Source organism: Anabrus simplex, chromosome 8 (assembly GCF_040414725.1).
Source record: "Anabrus simplex isolate iqAnaSimp1 chromosome 8, ASM4041472v1, whole genome shotgun sequence".
Lineage (NCBI taxonomy): Eukaryota > Metazoa > Arthropoda > Insecta > Orthoptera > Tettigoniidae > Anabrus > Anabrus simplex.
Genome location: NC_090272.1, coordinates 78,508,220 through 78,527,651, shown reverse-complemented (window position 1 = coordinate 78,527,651; position 19,432 = coordinate 78,508,220). Strand labels below are relative to the sequence as shown.

General features: G+C 38.6%; 1 protein-coding gene across 5 annotated transcripts in view; it reads left to right on the top strand.

The window, feature by feature from the left end:
* Lpin (phosphatidate phosphatase LPIN) overlaps positions 1–19,227 on the top strand; it is a 248,408-nt gene extending 229,181 nt beyond the window's left edge. For 4 of the 5 annotated variants that reach the window (XM_067152292.2, XM_067152289.2, XM_067152293.2 and 1 more), the window contains 4 exons: positions 2,474–2,585; positions 7,305–7,419; positions 9,759–9,862; positions 16,141–19,227. In XM_067152292.2, coding sequence (XP_067008393.2) covers positions 2,474–2,585; positions 7,305–7,419; positions 9,759–9,862; positions 16,141–16,324 — 515 coding nt within the window. In that variant the 3' untranslated portion in view covers positions 16,325–19,227. Of the gene's footprint in view, positions 1–2,473; positions 2,586–7,304; positions 7,420–9,758; positions 9,863–14,957; positions 15,059–16,140 lie in introns of all 5 variants that reach the window. The other variant, XM_067152291.2, reaches the window with a different exon arrangement.
* Positions 19,228–19,432: the final 205 nt, after the last annotated feature.

The window sequence follows — 19,432 nt, the reverse complement described above, 5'->3', positions numbered from 1 at the left end:
TTGGCATCTCCAAAAGCCAGGTAAAGGTATCTAGTGGGACATTAGCAAAAATCTAAGGGACAAAATTTCAGTACCTCGGCATTTCTAAATGTAAAATGTTAGTGGGACATAAAAGAACTCTGCGGGTCAAAAGTAGTTAGTACCAGGCGAGTTGGCCGTGCGCGTAGAGGCGCGCGACTGTGAGCTTGCATCCGGGAGATAGTAGGTTCGAATCCCACTATCAGCAGCCCTAAAGATGGTTTTCCGTGGTTTCCCATTTTCACACCAGGCAAATGCTGGGGCTGTACCTTAATTAAGGCCACAGCCGCTTCCTTCCAACTCCTAGGCCTTTCCTATCCCATCGTTGCCACAAGACCTATCTGTGTCGGTGTGATGTAAAGCCCCTAGCAAAAAAAAAAAAAAAAAATAGTTAGTAGAATGTTAGCGCCCTATCATTTTGGAAAATAGTCACTTGTAAAATCATAAAAGTACATAAATTCATTTATTCTTAGGCAAGGAAATAAGGCTTGGCTTGGGAGGCACAAAAAGAATACTTGTATACTCCGGGTCACCTTCTTGAACAGATTAAAGCGGAAGTAACGTCATTGCCTCGTCACACTCACCTTGGTTGCCAAATGAACCGGCACGCAATTGAAGGTTGTACTCCAACACTGTAACACAACACAGCTCGCTGCTTGTAATTTGAGCACATTTGAAAGAATAATGCATTAACATATTCATATTAATAGAGTCCTACACCGCCACTGCTGTGTTAAACGTAATATGTAAGTAACTGCAATCGTGGTCAAGACATACAGTGAATAAGTATGGCAGCTCCTCCTTGGTAACACCATTTCCCTAACTCGTGTTGACATTAGGCATGAAACGTGCTCTCCCATGCCCCTCTCCTACTATGTGAAAACACCGTAGGCACAGCCCCTCTCACTCCCATCTTCCCCTGGCCTACACCATCCCTTCCGCTTTAGTCTGCTTGAAATGTTGCCCGGAGGATTGTAGGTTAAGAAGTGATTCATATAGTCATCTGTGTGAAATATTAAGATGGTTCAGAGTGAAGTAATGCTGTAAGAAAGAAAAATTAATATTGGGGTAGGGGCAATGTAATGTACCCTTGTCTTGAAATAGTGACTATGAGCAGGGAGTTGTGCTTCCAAATGGTCAAAGATTTGAAAATGTCTAATATTAAAGAGAAGGAAGTTATAGCAGTGAAGTTCATAATCACCAAAACCTTTTGGTAGAAGTTGCTGAGGTTGATTACACGTCAAAAGTGTCCTTCAAATTGGGAGCAAACTTGTTAGTTCCTTGCTCAGCCTGATACGATGCTGAATATTATACTGTTCCAGAGCTCTTCTGTTGAGAATAACAACAAGCAAATAGTTGTATATGTGATTCAAGTTGCCTCAAAGTAATACTAACACCACAAACCGCATGCATTGAAAACACTGAATACAAAATGACCGTATGATCTGTACGGGCTATGAAGTTTGAAAGTTTTCTTAGATTGTTTGACTAGGAAGATGGGTTATCTGTTAAATGGAAAGGCATTCACTACTTTCCTCTTAGGACAAATATAGGCCAAAAGTTGAGATGACCCAGCTCGATAGCTGCAGTCGCTTAATTGCGGCCGGGATCCAGTATTCGGGAAATAGTGGGTTTGAACCCCACTGTCGACGGCCTGGAAGATGGTTTTCCATGGTTTCCCATTTTCACATCAGGCAAATGCTTAAATGATTAAAGCCACGGCTACTTCCTTCCCACTCCTAGCTCTTTCCTGTTCCGTTGTCGCCATAAGACCTATCTGTGTCGGTGCGACGTAAAGCAACTTGTAAATTAAAAAAAAAAGAGATTTGCAAGTTACTAAGAAGTTTGTCATATATACTGACAGTTAGATAGGAAGAACAAGAAAAGGAACTTAGCACTCTTAATTTGTTCAAAAATATAGGACGAACATAAAGGCAGGTCAGTGTTTGAAGACATTCTCCAAATTTTCACATACTGCGGTCAACAAATAGATGGGTTCTTTCCATATCAATCAGAGTTCTTCAACATCCATCTCTTCTCAGCCCCCAATGAACTCTTTCCTACTTCCCGCCTCATCAGCAGGGTGGGCATCAACACTCATTGAGGGCCATCTTGACAGATCTTTAGTCTTGGAGATTGTCAGTGTCCTTTTGTGTTTTCATGTTTACCTTCGTCTCCTCTTTCTGTTTCTTCCTCTTCACACACTAACCTGTCTTCATGTTCATCCTATTTTGTGTTCTTTTTCTTGTTCCTCGTGTCTATATGTCTTGAATTGACACTTGTTTGTTCCTTTCCAATACTTATCAAGAAGTTTGTGTCACTAGTTCAGTTTTGGTAATAAAGTATTCTTAACTGCTCAGACAGCAATATCAATGTGAGTAATTGATTACTGTGTGTAAAATCATACAAAAGATGTCAGTGACTGGCACTAACTCATTGTTGCTTTTTCTCCCAGGTCAAGCCCATGTAACCAGGGAATATCTCCGGAGTATCAAGCAAGGTGACCTGTCTCTTCCTGATGGCCCCTTGCTTCTGAATCCCACGAGCCTCATCAGTGCATTCCACAGGTTAGTAGTTGTAGAGCACTGTAATCCATTTAGTAGTGAATTTTAAGAGATATTTTATTTGAATTCAGCTAATTCTTCATTTTTATCTGAAAAGAGGTGTTTAATAATGAACAGTTCCACCGATGCTTTCTTTTTTCATTGCGGAAGTGCAACTGTGATTGCCATGGATCTTAGATATTTGGCTCAAAGGCGTTAAATTATTACAGTATTCGATATTCCGAAATAGAGCGGTTGTAGGAAAAAATATTTTGGACACTTCGTGTTCGGCTCACATCTGGTGGGACTAGCAGTTTTATGTCTACAGCAAACAGTTTGATTATTTTACATTAACAAGTGGAATATGTATAATAATAATAATAATAATAATAATAATAATCATAATAATATCTAAAACCTTTCTAGCAACTTTCAACATAAATTCACTTACACAAACTGGCAAGCTGAAAACCCTCACCAAAGCAACAAGGTACCCAGATGAAGAGATTTTTGAATCCGAAGGCTACCGATTTTTCAAGAGCAAAGCGCAAAGAGGAATCCTCAATGGAGCTGTGATGCTTGGAACCATGTTTGCTGTTAGAACCAAGATCCTTAAATCGGTTGCAAATTTCGAACCTGTGAATGACAGATTGTCTATACTCACAATTAAATGCGCGAACAAAACCTACGCCCTAGTTAACGCACATGCTCCTACAAACGATAAGAACAAGTCTGATCCAGACGAAGTTGATAATTTCTGGGACCTACTGGATGAAAAATTAAACAAAATCCCCAAACACCATGTCAAGCTTCTTTTGGGTGACTTCAGTGCCCAACTAGGTTGTGAACAGAAGTACAAGAAAGTTATAGGAAATTACCCTGCTCACAAAAGAACCAATCCCAACGGCAAAAGACTGGTGTCCATTTGCGAAAATCACAACCTGCAGGTCATGTCGACCCACTTTCGCCATCTACCCAGAAAGCAAATGACTTGGCGTTCTCCCATCCAAGCTCTCGGAGAGTTCCAAATTGATCATGTTGCAATCTCCAGGAGAAACAGCCCTGAGATTATGAATGTCAAGGTAAAGAAAGGCATCAGTGTGGCCTCAGATCATTATATGTCTGTTATCAAATTCAAACCAATTCCCACAAACACAAGGAAGACAACCAAACAGATCACACGCTTCGACATTGATAAACTTCGGCAAAGGGTCGAGGAGTTCCAGGAGAAGGCTAGACCAAATGACTGTGACTTTAACAACGCCAAAAGTCTCCTTGTTGAGGCCGCCAAAGACGTTGCAGAAATCAAGAGAAGCAAAAAGCGTGCCTGGTGGAATAGTACCTGCGAATCAGTCCTCCAAGAAAGACTCAATGCGTGGAAACAGTACTACTCTACGAAATCAGAAAATGATTGGGAAACCTACAAAACCCAACGTGCCCAAGCAGCTAGGGTGTTCAGAACTGAGAGACGTAAATACGAAAAATCTCTCATTGAAAAGATAGAACAAAACTTTAGGAAGAATGAAAGCAGAGAGTACTACAGAGCCTTCAAACACAAACTCACTGGCTATAAACCACCATCTCTATGCTTTGAGCGAAAGGACGGCACAGTGGCGACATCAAATGAAGAAAATTACAGCATTCTGGCAGATTACTTCAAGAATTTACTTAATTGCTCTAAACTGCAAAGCGCCATTGAGACCAAGGAACCCTTACTCAGGTACCCAGATTCCAGACCACCCGACAGAGATGAAATCAAGCGCCACATTGCCCGTCTCAAAAATAACAAAGCGCCGGGGGAAGACTCGGTAGTAGCAGAACTATGGAAATATGCCCCAGAGGAATCACTCGATATCTTGCAAAAGCAAATAGAAGAAATTTGGAACAAGGAGACCCTCCTCGAAGATTGGAAAATAGCTTTGATCCATCCATTACACAAAAAAGGCAGCATGAAGAACATCAACAACTACAGAGGAATATCTTTGCTACCCGTGACTTACAAAATTCTGTCACTTGCCATCCTGGAGCGTTTGAAAGCACAAGTCGAACATCAAATAAGTGAATACCAAGGAGGGTTCAGAAAAGGTCGCTCAACAGCTGAACAGATCCAAAATCTCAAAACGATCATCAGATATTGTACACTAAGGTCCAAGCAGTATGTGTCTGTCCTTGTGGACTTTAAGAAAGCGTACAACTCCATTGCCCGGGAAGTCCTGCTAAACATCCTAAATGAATTTGGAATTGATTTGAAACTGCTGGCATTAATTAGAGCCACCCTGACCGATACAGAATCCAAGTTCCACGGATGTCTCTCGCATTCCTTTGACATCAAAACAGGAGTCCGTCAAGGTGATGGGCTATCCCCGATACTCTTCAACTGTGTTCTTGAAAAGATCATCAGAACCTGGCGGGTAAGATTACAGGAAACCCACTACAGTCCATTGAGAATAGGAACCAAATCCAAGGGAATCGCAACAGACTGCTTAGCATTTGCCGATGATATTGCTGTTCTCTCAAACGACATAGAAACCGCTAGAGCTCAAGTTGAAATGTTAAAGGAAATTGCTGAACAAACTGGTCTGCTGATATCGTTTAAGAAAACAGAAATAATGACTAACATCAAAGAGGCCCCACCAAAACTCCATACAAAATACGGGGACATCACCCGAGTAGACAAATTCAAATACCTGGATGAGATCATCATGAAAAATGGACTGGACAAAGAAGCACTTCAGGAGCGAGTACGCAAACTGGAAATAGCCTACCATACATCTCGCACAATCTACATCAAAAAATGCCTTTCCCAAAACACCAAGATACGTCACTATGAAACAGTTCTGAAGCCAGTAGTTCTATATGCAGCCGAAACCCTGTCTCTAAATGCCAACAAAGGACTCCTTGAAGAACTGGAGAAAAGAGAACGCAAAATTGTGAGAGGAATCTTGGGATCAAAGTACAGAAATGGAATCCATCGAAAGAGATCCAACAAGGAAGTCTACAGCAAAATAGAGAAAATTACCGACACAATCAGAAAAAGACGAGCACGATTTTACGGTCATCTGAAAAGAATGGACGGAAGAAAGTTAACTAAAGAAATTTTTCACTTTTTTGATTCAAACCCCAAAAACACAGTTCCCTGGCTTAGAAATACCAAAGAAGACCTGCAAATGCTACATATCTCAGCTGAAGACGCCTTTAACAGAGATCTCTTCCGCAAGAAAATATTGACGAACGGGCTAAACTGAGACGAGCAACCGAAGAGAAGACACGGTGCCCCTTGGACAGAGGAGCGTAAGCAGGCCCACTCACAAAGAATGAGGAAAATTTAGGCTCTAAAGAAGGCCAAGTTCAGTGTCAAATGCAACAAGACTTAACGTTGTCCTTGATGGCCCCAGCGAATTATATATAATAATAATAATAAAAATAATTGTGTGCAGCAAGTACAAGCTGTAGGTTTCCATATATCCTATGGAAGTCTGACAACCATAATTATGATTTCACCATATTTCTCAGTATCAGGTATGGAAAAATCAAATGCTTTTATTTCAAAATATCTGAGAGATCATTTCCTTCATTGGATCAGAGAAAGAAGCCCTGAAATATTGGACTAAACTGATGGAAATGGCTTTTCATCTCTATAAATCTTTTTACCAGCCCAGGTCAGTCTCACAGCAGGCCATATACCATCATCACACCGCAGTAGTATGTTCCGAAGCCCTTTATGCTGGACCCTCGCTCACCAAGGTGATTTAGAGAGGATCCACTTAAGAGAACATTCCTGTGAGGGACACTTGGCTCATGTCAGAACTCTGGGGATGGAAATTGCTTGAGGTGAAATGTACAGCTACTCTAAATTTGAAAGATCTTGTTGCGCCTGTGAAAACTGCTGTGTGATAATATCTTTTGGAGAAATACTAACCTGCAACACATATATTATGAAGAGCGAGAATTCCTTGACAAGTATTGAACCTTAGATGTCAGAACCTTACCGACCAGAGTTCTAAGCTAAAATATTTCACATAGTGGTTTTTGCAGTCACGGACGGACTGTCTCATTGTTTTTACAGTCATCTCCCTTGAATATCTAACACCAGAATCTCTTCTCACGACTTAGAAATGTGCTACTCCATGAACAACTGCAGTGTAGGATGATCTGTTCAGGACCTGAGTATGTGGGATAATGAATCTTCCAGAAAGAGTCAGAAGAACTGATATAAAGTAGTCAAAAGAGTAAAGAGCTGCATTCTCCATTAAGATGTAGTAGTAGTGGACCTCCAGAAGGCTGACGAGTGTTAACTGTAATTATAAGTGGTCGAACCTACTGTATATGTAGAATGATAATCTTTAACGATATTGCTATGCCGAGTGTGGTTTTCTTGACTGGTCGATTGTTGGTCTCTTCTGACCTTGAGCATATTAAGTATGAGGCCTATAGTCTTCTCTTTCCTCTCCTTTAGCGGACTTTTGCTTTCTTATGCCGATATTTTCATTCCCTTTAAGAGAGGATTGTCGTCTAATTACTCATAAACCTTACTTACAATGCAGGTTAGATTTATAAAAGCAAGGATGATAACTTTTCTTACATTCACCTGGCATGCAGTATCAGTACACATCAGAAAAATAAAAAATCAACTTGTTGTTACATGAAGTGATGTAGAAGCAGATTTACCCATGTGGATATTTCTGTATTTAAACTATGCTTTCACTTTATGAATCAGAAATTGTAATGACATTTTACTTGCAGGGAAGTGATTGAGAAAAAACCTGAGGAATTCAAGATATCCTGTCTACGCGATATCCAGGCATTGTTTCCTGATGACACCAAACCTTTCTATGCAGGATATGGCAATAGAATTAATGTAAGTTGATAATTAATAATGCTTAGAAATGAGGAAAAGTGACAAAATTTGATCTTTGCGTACAACCTCGTGTGGACGAGGATAAATATGATGAATGACAATCACCTTAAAGTAGGGTAATAGGAGAAGTTGCACCATAGGGAAGTGTTCTGTCGACTGGTAATGCATTCACTCTTGTAGCCATGGTCTACAGCCTGGCATGTATCTCTTTACAGGGCAGGTGAAAAGTCTGTATACTCCTGTTTCCAAAACATATTTAAAATAAATACTCTTAGGTAGAAATATCTTCTGACCTTAGGTAAGGGAAATTTTGAAATGTAATTGTATAGCTTTGTTAAATATTAATATTGAAAACTGTATATATTACAGTACCATAAATACATCTTATCTGCTTTACTAGTTTGCAAGAGTAAATATGAATTTCTCTGGTGCAAACTGATAACAAATCTGTGGAAATCCATAATATTTTCTTCATAATTGTTGGGAGATGTTGCACAATACTAGTTTTCCTACAAAAACTGAAGTTATTTCGTTCAAAAACATGCATTACAACCTTTAATCTTTAATTTCTCTAGCTTTTGCTATAGCTATCAACAGACACATTTCGCTTGTGACCTTATATTCAAACACACTATTTTCAGTCACATATCTCGTTTTTGATTTCTGGAAACTTAGCTTTTCATCCGTAATATGCCCAGTGGTTACTGTTTCTCTTCAAGATGAACATTATGTTCACTCCAATCATGTATGGAACTCTTGTCCACATTGCCATTTCTTCCCACAGCTTTTGTTTAGTCATAAACAGCCTACATCAAGAACTTGCACTGGCAATCCTAAACATGTGATTCATGAACTGATCCTACGCAGATGATGTGATGTGCGCAGTACACTTCTCACTTTTGGTGGGAACAGATTTGCCAACAGATATTGTCGTAAAGTACTAGCTTCCAGATTTCTGTGTGTCGGGAACACTGTACTGACCTTGACACAAATGACACCTGCACCTGAACTTCCCATTGCCAAATTTTGAAAAAAAAAATTCAGGAATTATTTGCCTATATATGGTAATAGATCGATCTAACAATGGAAGTGAATGAAAAAATATCAATTTAAACACTTTCTTAATTGAAGAAACGACTGCACTAAGGGCAAATATTTACCCAGATTATGACCAACTTTCAGCTGCTTCTCCAGAAGGTGCCACCATCGAAGAGAAGATTATTGGTCTTGGAAGGAGCAAAGACTTTGTCAACAGGGCATTTTGGAGAGGGAGACCATCAATGCATTTTGAACTTGTGCTGCTGTTGAAATAGCTATATCTCTATCTCCAGTTAAGTCCAACTGTAAGCTTGCTTCTGAACTGGATACTCTGCAGTCATCCATGACTGACCCCTTGTGAAGGAATTTGAAAATCAAACTCTTTCATCCTTTGCCAATGATTGACCTACCAGATGCTCAGGAAGCATGCCAGTTGCTCCCTCACCAGTTCCCAAGAGAAGAGAGGTTCTTTTCATGGAGGAATGTAGTATTTATCAAAGTCCTAAAGATAGGTATGTTTATTTTTGGTCCAAGGAGAATCCATTTTTCTTTCAAGAAATTGAACATAATCCACCTCACATTGGTGGAGGTAAGTAACAGAATCTTCTCCTCGGACTGCATTTCTTGAATGGTCTGGTGGATCAGTAGACTTATCTGCGGATGATTAATGATTAGTAGTTTTGTGAACTCCAGATAAGTGTATCTGGCATTGTGTGGCTTCAACAAGATGGCACACCAGCTCATTTCGCCATCCGTGTACAACTGCACCTTAATGAGCTTCTCTTAAACAGGCGGATCAGTCGGGGATCTGAAAGTCTTCAGTCATCTTCCAATGGCTACTATGAAGCCCAGATCTTGCCACGTCAGACAGTTCTCTTTGGGTTATCATAAAGCAGGATATCGACAAAAGGCACTGTTACAAACAGTGAATTGAAGAATGCTGTGCACAATGTCTTCACAACTATTGACTCCTGAAATGCTATGAAGAATGAGCAAACATGCCTGTCTGTGCAGAGATCGTGGAGGAATGTGTCTGGATGTTTTGGATTTGCCATAGACAGGTGAATTTATTTTAAGTCTACATTGAAAACAGGGCTGTACGGACCTTTTGTCAACCATTTAGAGTGATTAATAAAGGAAATTGAAGTGTTCATCACACATTGTGTACTGTGTGCATTCAGAATGACAGTATCCAGGTATAGTGGTGTTAAGTGTGGATTGTGGATCTGGCTTTCAGTGAACATTTCAATGTTTGTTGAAAATATTCTCCAGGTTGATATAAAGTTGTGTTCTCTTTGCAGGATGTTTGGGCGTATCGTGCCGTCGGTATCCCCATTTTCCGTATCTTCACCATTAATCACCGTGGGGAGCTGAAGCACGAATTGACACAAACATTCCAGTCTTCGTAAGTATCTCTTTACAGTACAAACTCTTCATGCACTCTTTTAGTTTCCCTATTGCTTGGCAGGTTATACTTTGTAGTTTGTAATTATGGCTGATTGCAGTAATAGTATTTCTTTACACAAAAGCTTTTTAAGTGGGATGAGAAATGCTATTTTAATGTATTAAAGGTAGAAAGCACAAAACATAAGCATGGGTGGTCAGTGTGGTGAAGGAAAGGATAAATTCCACATCTTCGTGAAGCACTCTCTTGTCATCAGTGTCATCTTCATGAGGAAAGCGAGCATGAATCCAGATACTTCTTATCCAGGGAGAATTAAGTTCTGTCACAAGTCGAGTGGATTCTTAGTCAGCCAATCCAACAACAAACAGTGTGTGGTAAATCACACTTGTCCGCAGAGCGGAATATTTTTATTTCACTCGCATCTGAAAAGGCAAAGTCTTTCAGTATTGACCGTCATTTTTAAAAGAATTGCAACACTTTTGCAGTCATAAGTATTGTCCACATACCCACAATGAACTTATCAACATAATATACAATACCACTAGCTTCCTCTGTAGAACAGTGTATGTGTGTCTACCTTCAGTTCCCATGACTGCAGGTTCAGGTCTGGCAGAGGTATTCAGGTTTTTGAAGTGCAGAAAAAGGGTTTGTTCGATACTCCATGTTGGCATGTAAAATATCTCGGGTGACATAGTTGTTGTCCACCTGACAAAGTTAAGTAAAACTCAGCCATAGGTCATCCAAAATGAGTTATAGTTTCTTGGCTATCTGGTAGTAAAAAATGGAACGTTGATATGGACACACAAGTAGCCTAATAGTGTCAAATTGAAATGCCTGCACACGGTGGCTGATGCCGTATGATTAGTATTATCATTACCGTATTTCTCCGAATCCAAAAGAATGCTTTTTCTCAGAATTTCATGTGAAAAATCAAGGGTTGTCTTACATTCGCAACCTAACAGTAATGAACACCACTGGCAGCTACCATGGTAACTATGCTTGCTTTCCCCCCTCCATTCCCGCCCGCGTGAAAAAAAAAAACTCTGACCATCAACATCCGTGTCTTTATGATACATCGCTAGCCCACAGCAGTTGGTTGTACAGTGCCTCTGTGTAATGTCACTGGTTCTCAGGAAATAGTGGAGAGTGAATGTCATTCTACTAGCCTCTATAATAACGTTTCTCAAATCCGCAGAATAGCATCAAAACGTTAATTTTCTAGAGCTGATTGCAAGGTGAATCATAATGTACTTCTGAGCCCCAGCTGCGCAGGAAATGTTATTCGATTTGAAATAGCAAAGATGTGACCCTTAGAATTCTTAGAAAGGCATGGTTACTCATTGGTAGAATTATAATAGGTCTACTGTACCTGACGCTGGATTGTCGTGTTGTAGAGACACGTGGAACAGGTATTGCTGGCAGATTTTTAATGGGTTCTCATCAATATTATGATGACAATTTTAAGTTAATGGTTATTAACCCTAGAACTGCAGGCCGTCTTTCTGGAAGACGGTGCACTGCTTCGTCAAGTGCGATCGTCTTTCTGACAGACGGTGTCTTTCTTCTGCCACAGATTTATAACTGTACGCCAGATGGCACTAATATAGATACCAGTTAGTGATACTTTTATCTTCACTTTTGAAAGTCTTTGTAAAACAAGCAACAGAATGGAGAAGTTCATTTAGTTGTTGAAGTGAAAGTATTTTCATATGTTCTTAGAATCAAGATGGCAGCCCGTTTTGTTGACTATTCTGAAATCCACTGCTTGATTTCCGAAGATCTTAGCGACGGTACTGATGGTAACAGCGATTAGTGTTAATTCCCACGAGGAAATTATTGCTGAAAGTAATGAAAGTGACAGCAAAGTACGAGGTGCCTCGGAAGTAATGGAAAATTCCAATAACTGTAATGATGTTCAAATTGGTGCAGTTTTTTATTATTATTGGCAGTACGTCAATATTTGAAGAAACCAGTGAAGGGATAAGTGTGAACTGTTGATATTTGTGTATATTGTTATATATACATTGATCGCAACACAAAAAAAAAAGAAACTGACCTAAGAAAACCAAAATAAGCTGTAAGTTCAAAATTCGTGAAAAGAACTCAAAATCAGTTTCGAGAAAAAATATGTTTTACTTAGCTTTTGAAATGAAAAGTGAAGAATTGTATGGGGAAAATGTAAGAACATACCTGTGTATTTCAGGATATCATGTTTCAGGAATAAATTATATTCACAAATTATTTTCTTAGAGCCAAATATTTCAACAATTCCCTTTGTTCAAAGAAAATTATATTTTTCCATTTCGATAGTTAGAAATCATGACAATTTTTAAAATTATTTCTGACATCTTCATATTTATCAATCTTTCAGCTTTCTGTTGGTGTATAATATGGATTTATTGGGATTAATATGAGTTTACAGGGATGACTTTAATTTCATAGTGTATATTGAGGAGAATAACTGCTGCATTTGACAAATAAACGTGCAGCAGTTCTAGGGTTAAACATGCAGAAATTAAGAATAATTGTGCAACTGCAAGAAAATATGGCATAAATAATGCCAGTTCGGCATTGGCATGGAGACAAAATAGCTTAAAAATGCATACTGAAAAAAAAATGCATTCAGTGGCCTGCAAAAAGGATGCTTTAAAGTAATCAAAGATAAAATTGTCAGATAAGTGCATGTAAATTGCAAGGGTGGAATGGCCATAACACGGCGTACAAAACTTGTTGAATTTCAACTTCCGCGTCTTTAATTAACATCGCCAGCCACTGAAAAGACATGCATCTAGTGGCAGCTGATACCTGACGCTCAGTAAAAGTAACAATTTTATAGACAACACTAATATTTTCATGATGGATTGTCATAAAACTATGTATTGTACAAGAGGCATTCTGTAGCTCACAATAAGGATGCTTTAAAGAAGTCGAACATGAAATTGTGAGGTATGTGCACAAAAAATGCAAGGTCGGAATGTTCATAACAGAGATGCGATACGAATGTGGGCTCGTGAAGAGGAATTCCATGAAAATCATTAGGAAAGTAGGTAGGGTTTGCATGATACTTGTGTGTGTTTACTTTTTCTCAGATTCCTAGAACCAGAAACAGCGACCAAGAAACATTGGACGGCTGAAAAGAAGGAAGCTGTAAACAATAGAATGAAAGAATACTATTGCCAAAGAAAACTGAAATCACAAAGAGTTATTTACGTGGTCCATAGTTCGCCAAAATAGATTATGAATGAATGAAAAATTATTTCACAAAGCACTTTTTAAGCCTGATTACATTTTTTTTGATGGCAAAAGTGGGAGTCATCTTGCATTCAGGGTCATCTTGGATTTGGAGAAATACATGATGATGATGATGATGATGATGATGATGATGATGATGATTATTATTATTATTTATTATTATTATTATTATTATTATTATTATTATTATTATTATTATTATAACCACCCCTAACCACTTCAGTAACTGTGCATAATGCATGCTCTTGCGTTAGGAGAATCTGCCAAGTTTCGAAAAACAATGTGTAAGGAATGTCTACATATGTATCCTAACATTTTGTATTACTATAAAGAAATTGAACAAAGTAGATGTGCATGTGAACATTACCAAGTCTGTTCCCATTCTGTTTCATACCAGGTGTTCGAGTTTTCATAAGTTAAAAGTGTGTACTGTAAATCTAGTGTTGGTCACTTCAGCTGCTGCTGCTACACACACCTGATCTACAGTATCTAGGTTCTGTTTTTATCCAGATCTCTCAACAGTTCAAAGTCTTGCCAGTGCTGGGTTTAGTCTTTCATAAGCATTTTAAATATACTTTGGCTGGGTTCATCAGATCATCCCAATGTAGCAGTTCATGTATAGTCTCGAATGGTGGCTTTTTGTTTCAGTCGTAACAACTTTAAAGGGCACCTGGATGTGAAACCTGCATGCAAGTAGGTTAAACTGAATGGTTCAGAGTTGAGATAGGCTCAGGACAGGGAAGTGTATTGACCCCTTTACTCTTCATAATAGCTGTTGATAGAATTCTGCATAATGTCAAAGAGAAGATGATGGGACAGGAAGTCTTTGTTGACAACATTGCATTTTGGGAGATAATGCTAAGCAAGTACAGACACAAGTTGATTTATGGAATAAGAAGATAAATTTTGGAATGAACATTAAGTGTTCTGATAAGCAAAACTTTGATCATGACAAGAGGTAACCGCTTGGATGTTGAAAGCTGCTCTCCATGGAACAGGACTGGAGACCATGTGATCTGCTTGCTCTTAATGATATTGAGATCCTATATGTCAGTTGCTGTCCTTTAAAGCAGTTAGCAACTGTGAATTTCCCCAAGACTAAATCTCAAAATACTACTATAGGAACAGAATGCCATGAAGAGAAGCTGGATTTGTCTCCTACAACATTTAGAAAGTCTTGGATCTCTTCTTAGCCTTTGGCTAAAGATGGGGAGGATTTCATAAATTTTATACAAGAGGTGGGATGGGAAGGATGAAAGGAGGTAAACTCGTGCTTGTAACTAGTGATCCTCATGGAGGATGGGGTGTGTTTACATGTTTTGACTGACAGGGATTCTGCATATTTATTCTATCCTTCTTGTATTGCTGACTGGTCTGTTGGAGGGACGAAACAATTTTATTTGCAATTGAAAGTTTGTCTTTGGCATTGAGATCTGAAATGGGGACTGTCGTAGTAGCATGTTTACGTAGCAGTTCAGTACTGTTCCCATGTTTTATTCAGTTGATTAGTAATTCAGTATTGCTCTTGTTTTATCGAGTTAATATATTTTTGTTCACATTTTGTCTTCGGCCATCCTTCTTCAGCTCCAGCTGGTGAAACCCTTCCTTTCCATCCTTGACACCACAAGGTTGTTTGTTGTCTTCACCCCCTGTCCTCACTCCGACATGAATCGAGAGACTCGGCCCCGTGTACCATCGACCATCCTCCTTCACACCAGGCTGATACAACTCTTCCTTTCTATCCTTGACACCACAACAACATGGGTTTTTTTTGTGTGGAATGAGGGGTTTATTTCTTTTATTTGATGCATGGTTGTATTGTATTTGTTTATTGTTTTTCCAGTTATTCAGGCCAAAGTTATATAGTGAATGAATTGTTCCCACCCCTGGTGGGGTCTTGTTCGTGAAGCTGTAAGCTGCAACACTTCTTCTGGCTGCCATTTGGTAAGCACAGGGGAGGCCTCTGTGCATGTCGTAGCTCGACAAAATAACATGCATGTCTTGGGCTGCGTTTCTTCTGCATGCTCTGTCCTAAACTGTGTGTATGTGTGTGCCTAAGTGTGACTGTTATTTTTTTATAAGCTGAATATGATTTCTTTAGTTTTTAATTTAATGCAAGGGAATTTCTAAAAATTCTTATGTCAATTATAATGAAATTCAATACTCAAACTTGTAGTCATAAGAGAGATCAAAACAAATATATTGAATAACCATAGTTTGGAAATTGATAATTGTGATATTTTTTGATGTGATTGAGAATGAAACTGTTACATTTCAATTATGGAAGTTGTTTAAAAGTGCATGGTCTGCTCATTCACCTAACCTCACTCCACTAGACTTTCTTTGTGTATGGAGATTTGAAGAGCTTTTTTGTACGAGACTCGCAGAGCTTGTTACTTGAAGCTTCTTAATCTCTACAGCACATGTCTTTGAACGTGTATGACAGGCAGTGGTATCTCATTGCAGAATTTGTATTGCAATAGGAGGCTGCACTTTTGAAGTTTTGTAAAGGATTTCCGTTAAATTGAAATGTAATAGTTCCATTCTCAATCGTACTATAAAGTACCTCAGTTTGTGTATTTTATAAAAAACTTTTGTGTTGGTCTCTTCTATCATCCATAGTAGAAGTTTGAGTATTGAATTTTGTTACACCTGGTATAACATATTTCTTCTCCAGTGTCATCCTGATGAGTGGAGTAGACCAACTAATAGTGTTCCCTTCCTTCATCACTAATAATCACTTGCGAGGACTATCCATGTTCCAAGACCTCTCTGATATGTTGTGCTCTGTTTTATTTGACAGACTTTATCTGGACGATTAATCTATTCTCCATTACATTTTTTAATTACTGTAATGTAAAGAGTTTTGCTAGTTGGAGATGAGTTGCAACCCTTAAGGAACATCTTACTCTTCCTTTTGTGGGGTAAATTGGACTCTTCTTCCTTTGCATACTCTGACCCAGTGAGCTTAGAACATAGGCACCTCGGCTACATTGATCAATTTGAAGATATTCTTTCTTTTGCAGGTATTCCAACATGAGCTACATCGTGGATCAGATGTTTCCACCTCCTCCAGAGGACACATCTGAAGACTTCTCCAATTTCATCTATTGGCGCGATCCCATCCCGGACATCCAGGATGACCTTCAGGCACTGAACGATTGCTCCCTGATCTCTGCTCCCATCGAGCCCATACCTGCCGTACAGTAGACTGATCTAAATTCTACACACTTGCTGTTTTTTTTTTTTTTCAATTTGGTGCTGTTAGAATGTAACTAAGCTTGTAGTAATTGTGGAGCACCTGATAAAATTAGTGGAAGCCTTGTTAAGACGAGTTGAGATGCTCTGTTCTTGTAGCCATGTGCAGTCGCAGTTTCCTTCATTTTGATGAACGAAAAGTTCCTAGCTTTTGTTTGGAGTTGCATATTTGATAAAACATTAGTACAAACTACTTGTTATGTTTGAGCGTTAAGTAAGCTGGTAGGAATTAAGTTATTTATATGTAAAATCTTTTCTTACTGTGTATTGTAATAGCGAATGATAGTTTAGTTGTATTGGCTAAGGTAGACTTGCTGTATGCACGAAACAAGTTACCATGTTATGTAAATTGAAACCAATGTTTTGTACCATAATTCATGTTGGAAATTTTTGTTGCAAATTATGTGCTTTGCCATTATTTTGTATGATTTTTAAAGCAAAATTTGGTACCAAAATTTGGTACCAAAAATTGGTGTGTGTTCTCCCCTCCTGTTAAAAATCACTTCAATAAGTGTAACTTGATTTTGTTAAAATTTGCTGCTGTTAAGCAGTACTTTTGTTTTAAATATCTCATCATGTTACATGGAAAAGGAGCCGTGTTATGGTCTGAGATATTGGATTCGGTTTTATTTTAGTACAAGTGCAGCCAAATAAATTGTTTGTATATTGATGGCCAAGTGTATGAAACTGAATACAGTAAAACCTCGTTAATTCAAAGTCGTTGCGACTCAAAAATTGGACTTCGAGTTACGTGATTTTGAAATAACCGCCAATTCGTAATTAAGTAGTGCCAACCCTTGCCGTGTTACAAAACATTCTAAGGCTCGTCACTGCATGCAGTTAACCTTAATTCACAGTTTAAACCTTTCAAATGCCAGGAAAAAACTATTTCCAAAATGTATCCAAGAAGGTGCATTTACAGTATTCAAATAATGCACACTGACAAACATAACCTCACGCAACGAAAGGGGGGGGGGGGGGGGGGAGAAAAGCACGATTCAAAGACTAGGAGAAATCTATGCTGGCTCCCATGTGCAAGTGCTTTATTCATTTGATTACTGTACTGTATGCATTTTAGTTGCCTTGTACTTACACAGAAAGTACCCGATCCCCTTAAAACATCGTAGCTAATCGAACTATCCTATGACTATCCTTGTACGATTTCCAGCTTGGCACTTCTCTCGTACTTCAGAAATGTAAACACTTGCCGCATCACAAAGTATTCTAAGACCCATTAATGCATGCAATCACCTCGATTCACAGTTTAAACCTGTCAAATGCCATGGAAAAAATATTTCCGAAATGTATCCAACAAGGTGCATTTACAGTGTTCAAATACTGCACTTGGATGAATCACTGACAATCATAACCTTACACAACGAAAGAAAACAGACGATAAATTTTGCTGGTGCCCCTGTGCAAATGCCTTTTTTAAATTTTTTTAATTACTGTACTGTTCGCATTTTTTGATGCCTTGTACTTGCACAGAAAGTGCCCGATGCCCTTAAAACATTGTGGCTTATCAAACTTTCCTATGATGAGGGGATAAAGTTTCTCGCTTTGGTGTGCGTTGCAACAAAATACAATGACCCTCACCCTTGTACGATTCTCTGGCTGGCACTTTCTCCTTCAATGCCATAAGACAGTTTGGGCTTGGCATTACAAGAAAGCAATGCATTTTCATCGGCAATGACGAGATTGTTCGGTGCCTACGAATTGATTATATGAGCCACGCTTTTTCGTCTACTGTCGGCATCGCCAGTGTTCGCGGATTATGTTATTCCACACACTGCCTGCTGCATTCCTTAAAAAGTTGAATACAAAAGAATTCAGATTTCATTTAACTTAGCAGTTATGAAGCACATTATGTACACACCGAAGTGAGTGTAAGTGCAGAAAGCTACCCCTCCACGTTCTGGAACACGGGTTCTATCATGATGCGGATAAATTTTGAATTTAAATTACTCTATCATACTATTGTTTTAAAATATAAGGGCAGTTTCGAATTAGAAGTCTGAATTTCAGTAATGGCACAGACATTGTACTTCGAATTATGAATCATCCGTATTTTGAATTAATTTAAATAACGTGCAAAACTCTATCTCATGTTTCTGTGAACGAGAGCTTCTTCGAATTAGGCAGGATTTTGAATTAATCGATTTCGAATTATCAAGGTTCTACTGTACATACAACAAACTATTGTGATATATATTTATTAGTGTTAAGGTTTTGCTGGCACAACTAGTGAATATTCTTTTCATTTTATGTAACTCGACTGACGTACCAAGCTTGTCGAGTAACAAGTACGAATTACAGGGACCATATAGTTTGTCATTCGTTGGCAGCTTCTGTTCCGGTCTGTAATTCTACTGTGTTTGCCCTTTGTATGAATTCTTTGTTAAAGAAAAAGGGATTGCAGAGCACAGTCTCTTGTGTTATTGGAGGCATTTTTGTTGTGTTTACCTCATATATGTCGGTTAGTATATTGCGTTGTGCAGAAACTCTTTGTTCTTTCAGGTCACAAGGTTTAATGCTAGGTTTTTTTAAATGCAATGTTTTGTTGGTTTATAACCTTCCCCCTTGTGTACCACAATCATGGGAAGTTCCGAGTGTAAGTACGAGGAAAATGTCGATTTTCAGTTAAAAGAAATGTGATAGTAGCACAATGTTTTTGCACATTTTTTCAATGAGTGTATATAGAGCTGTTTTGTACTCTTAGTTTTGTGTATGTTATTTAATGTATTAAAAAAATGTGATATTTATTTCCCTGGAGGTTTGTTTTGTATATAATTTCATACAATATTGTATACAGTGAACGTACTACTACATGTAATAAACATTATCTTTTCACTCGAGCCTACGCTGTTCATCACTCGGAACCTGGAGAATCCCTATCCTGAAATGTTGTGCCATACATCAGTTACGGCAAACTCAGATGCCAGCAAGACACGTGAAGTAACTGGAGGTTCGGTGAATTAAGACAAAGCATAACAGTGCAGCAGGTATGGTTTTATGTTGAAAAAAAAACCCACTCGTTGCCAAACACTTTTATTTAATGCA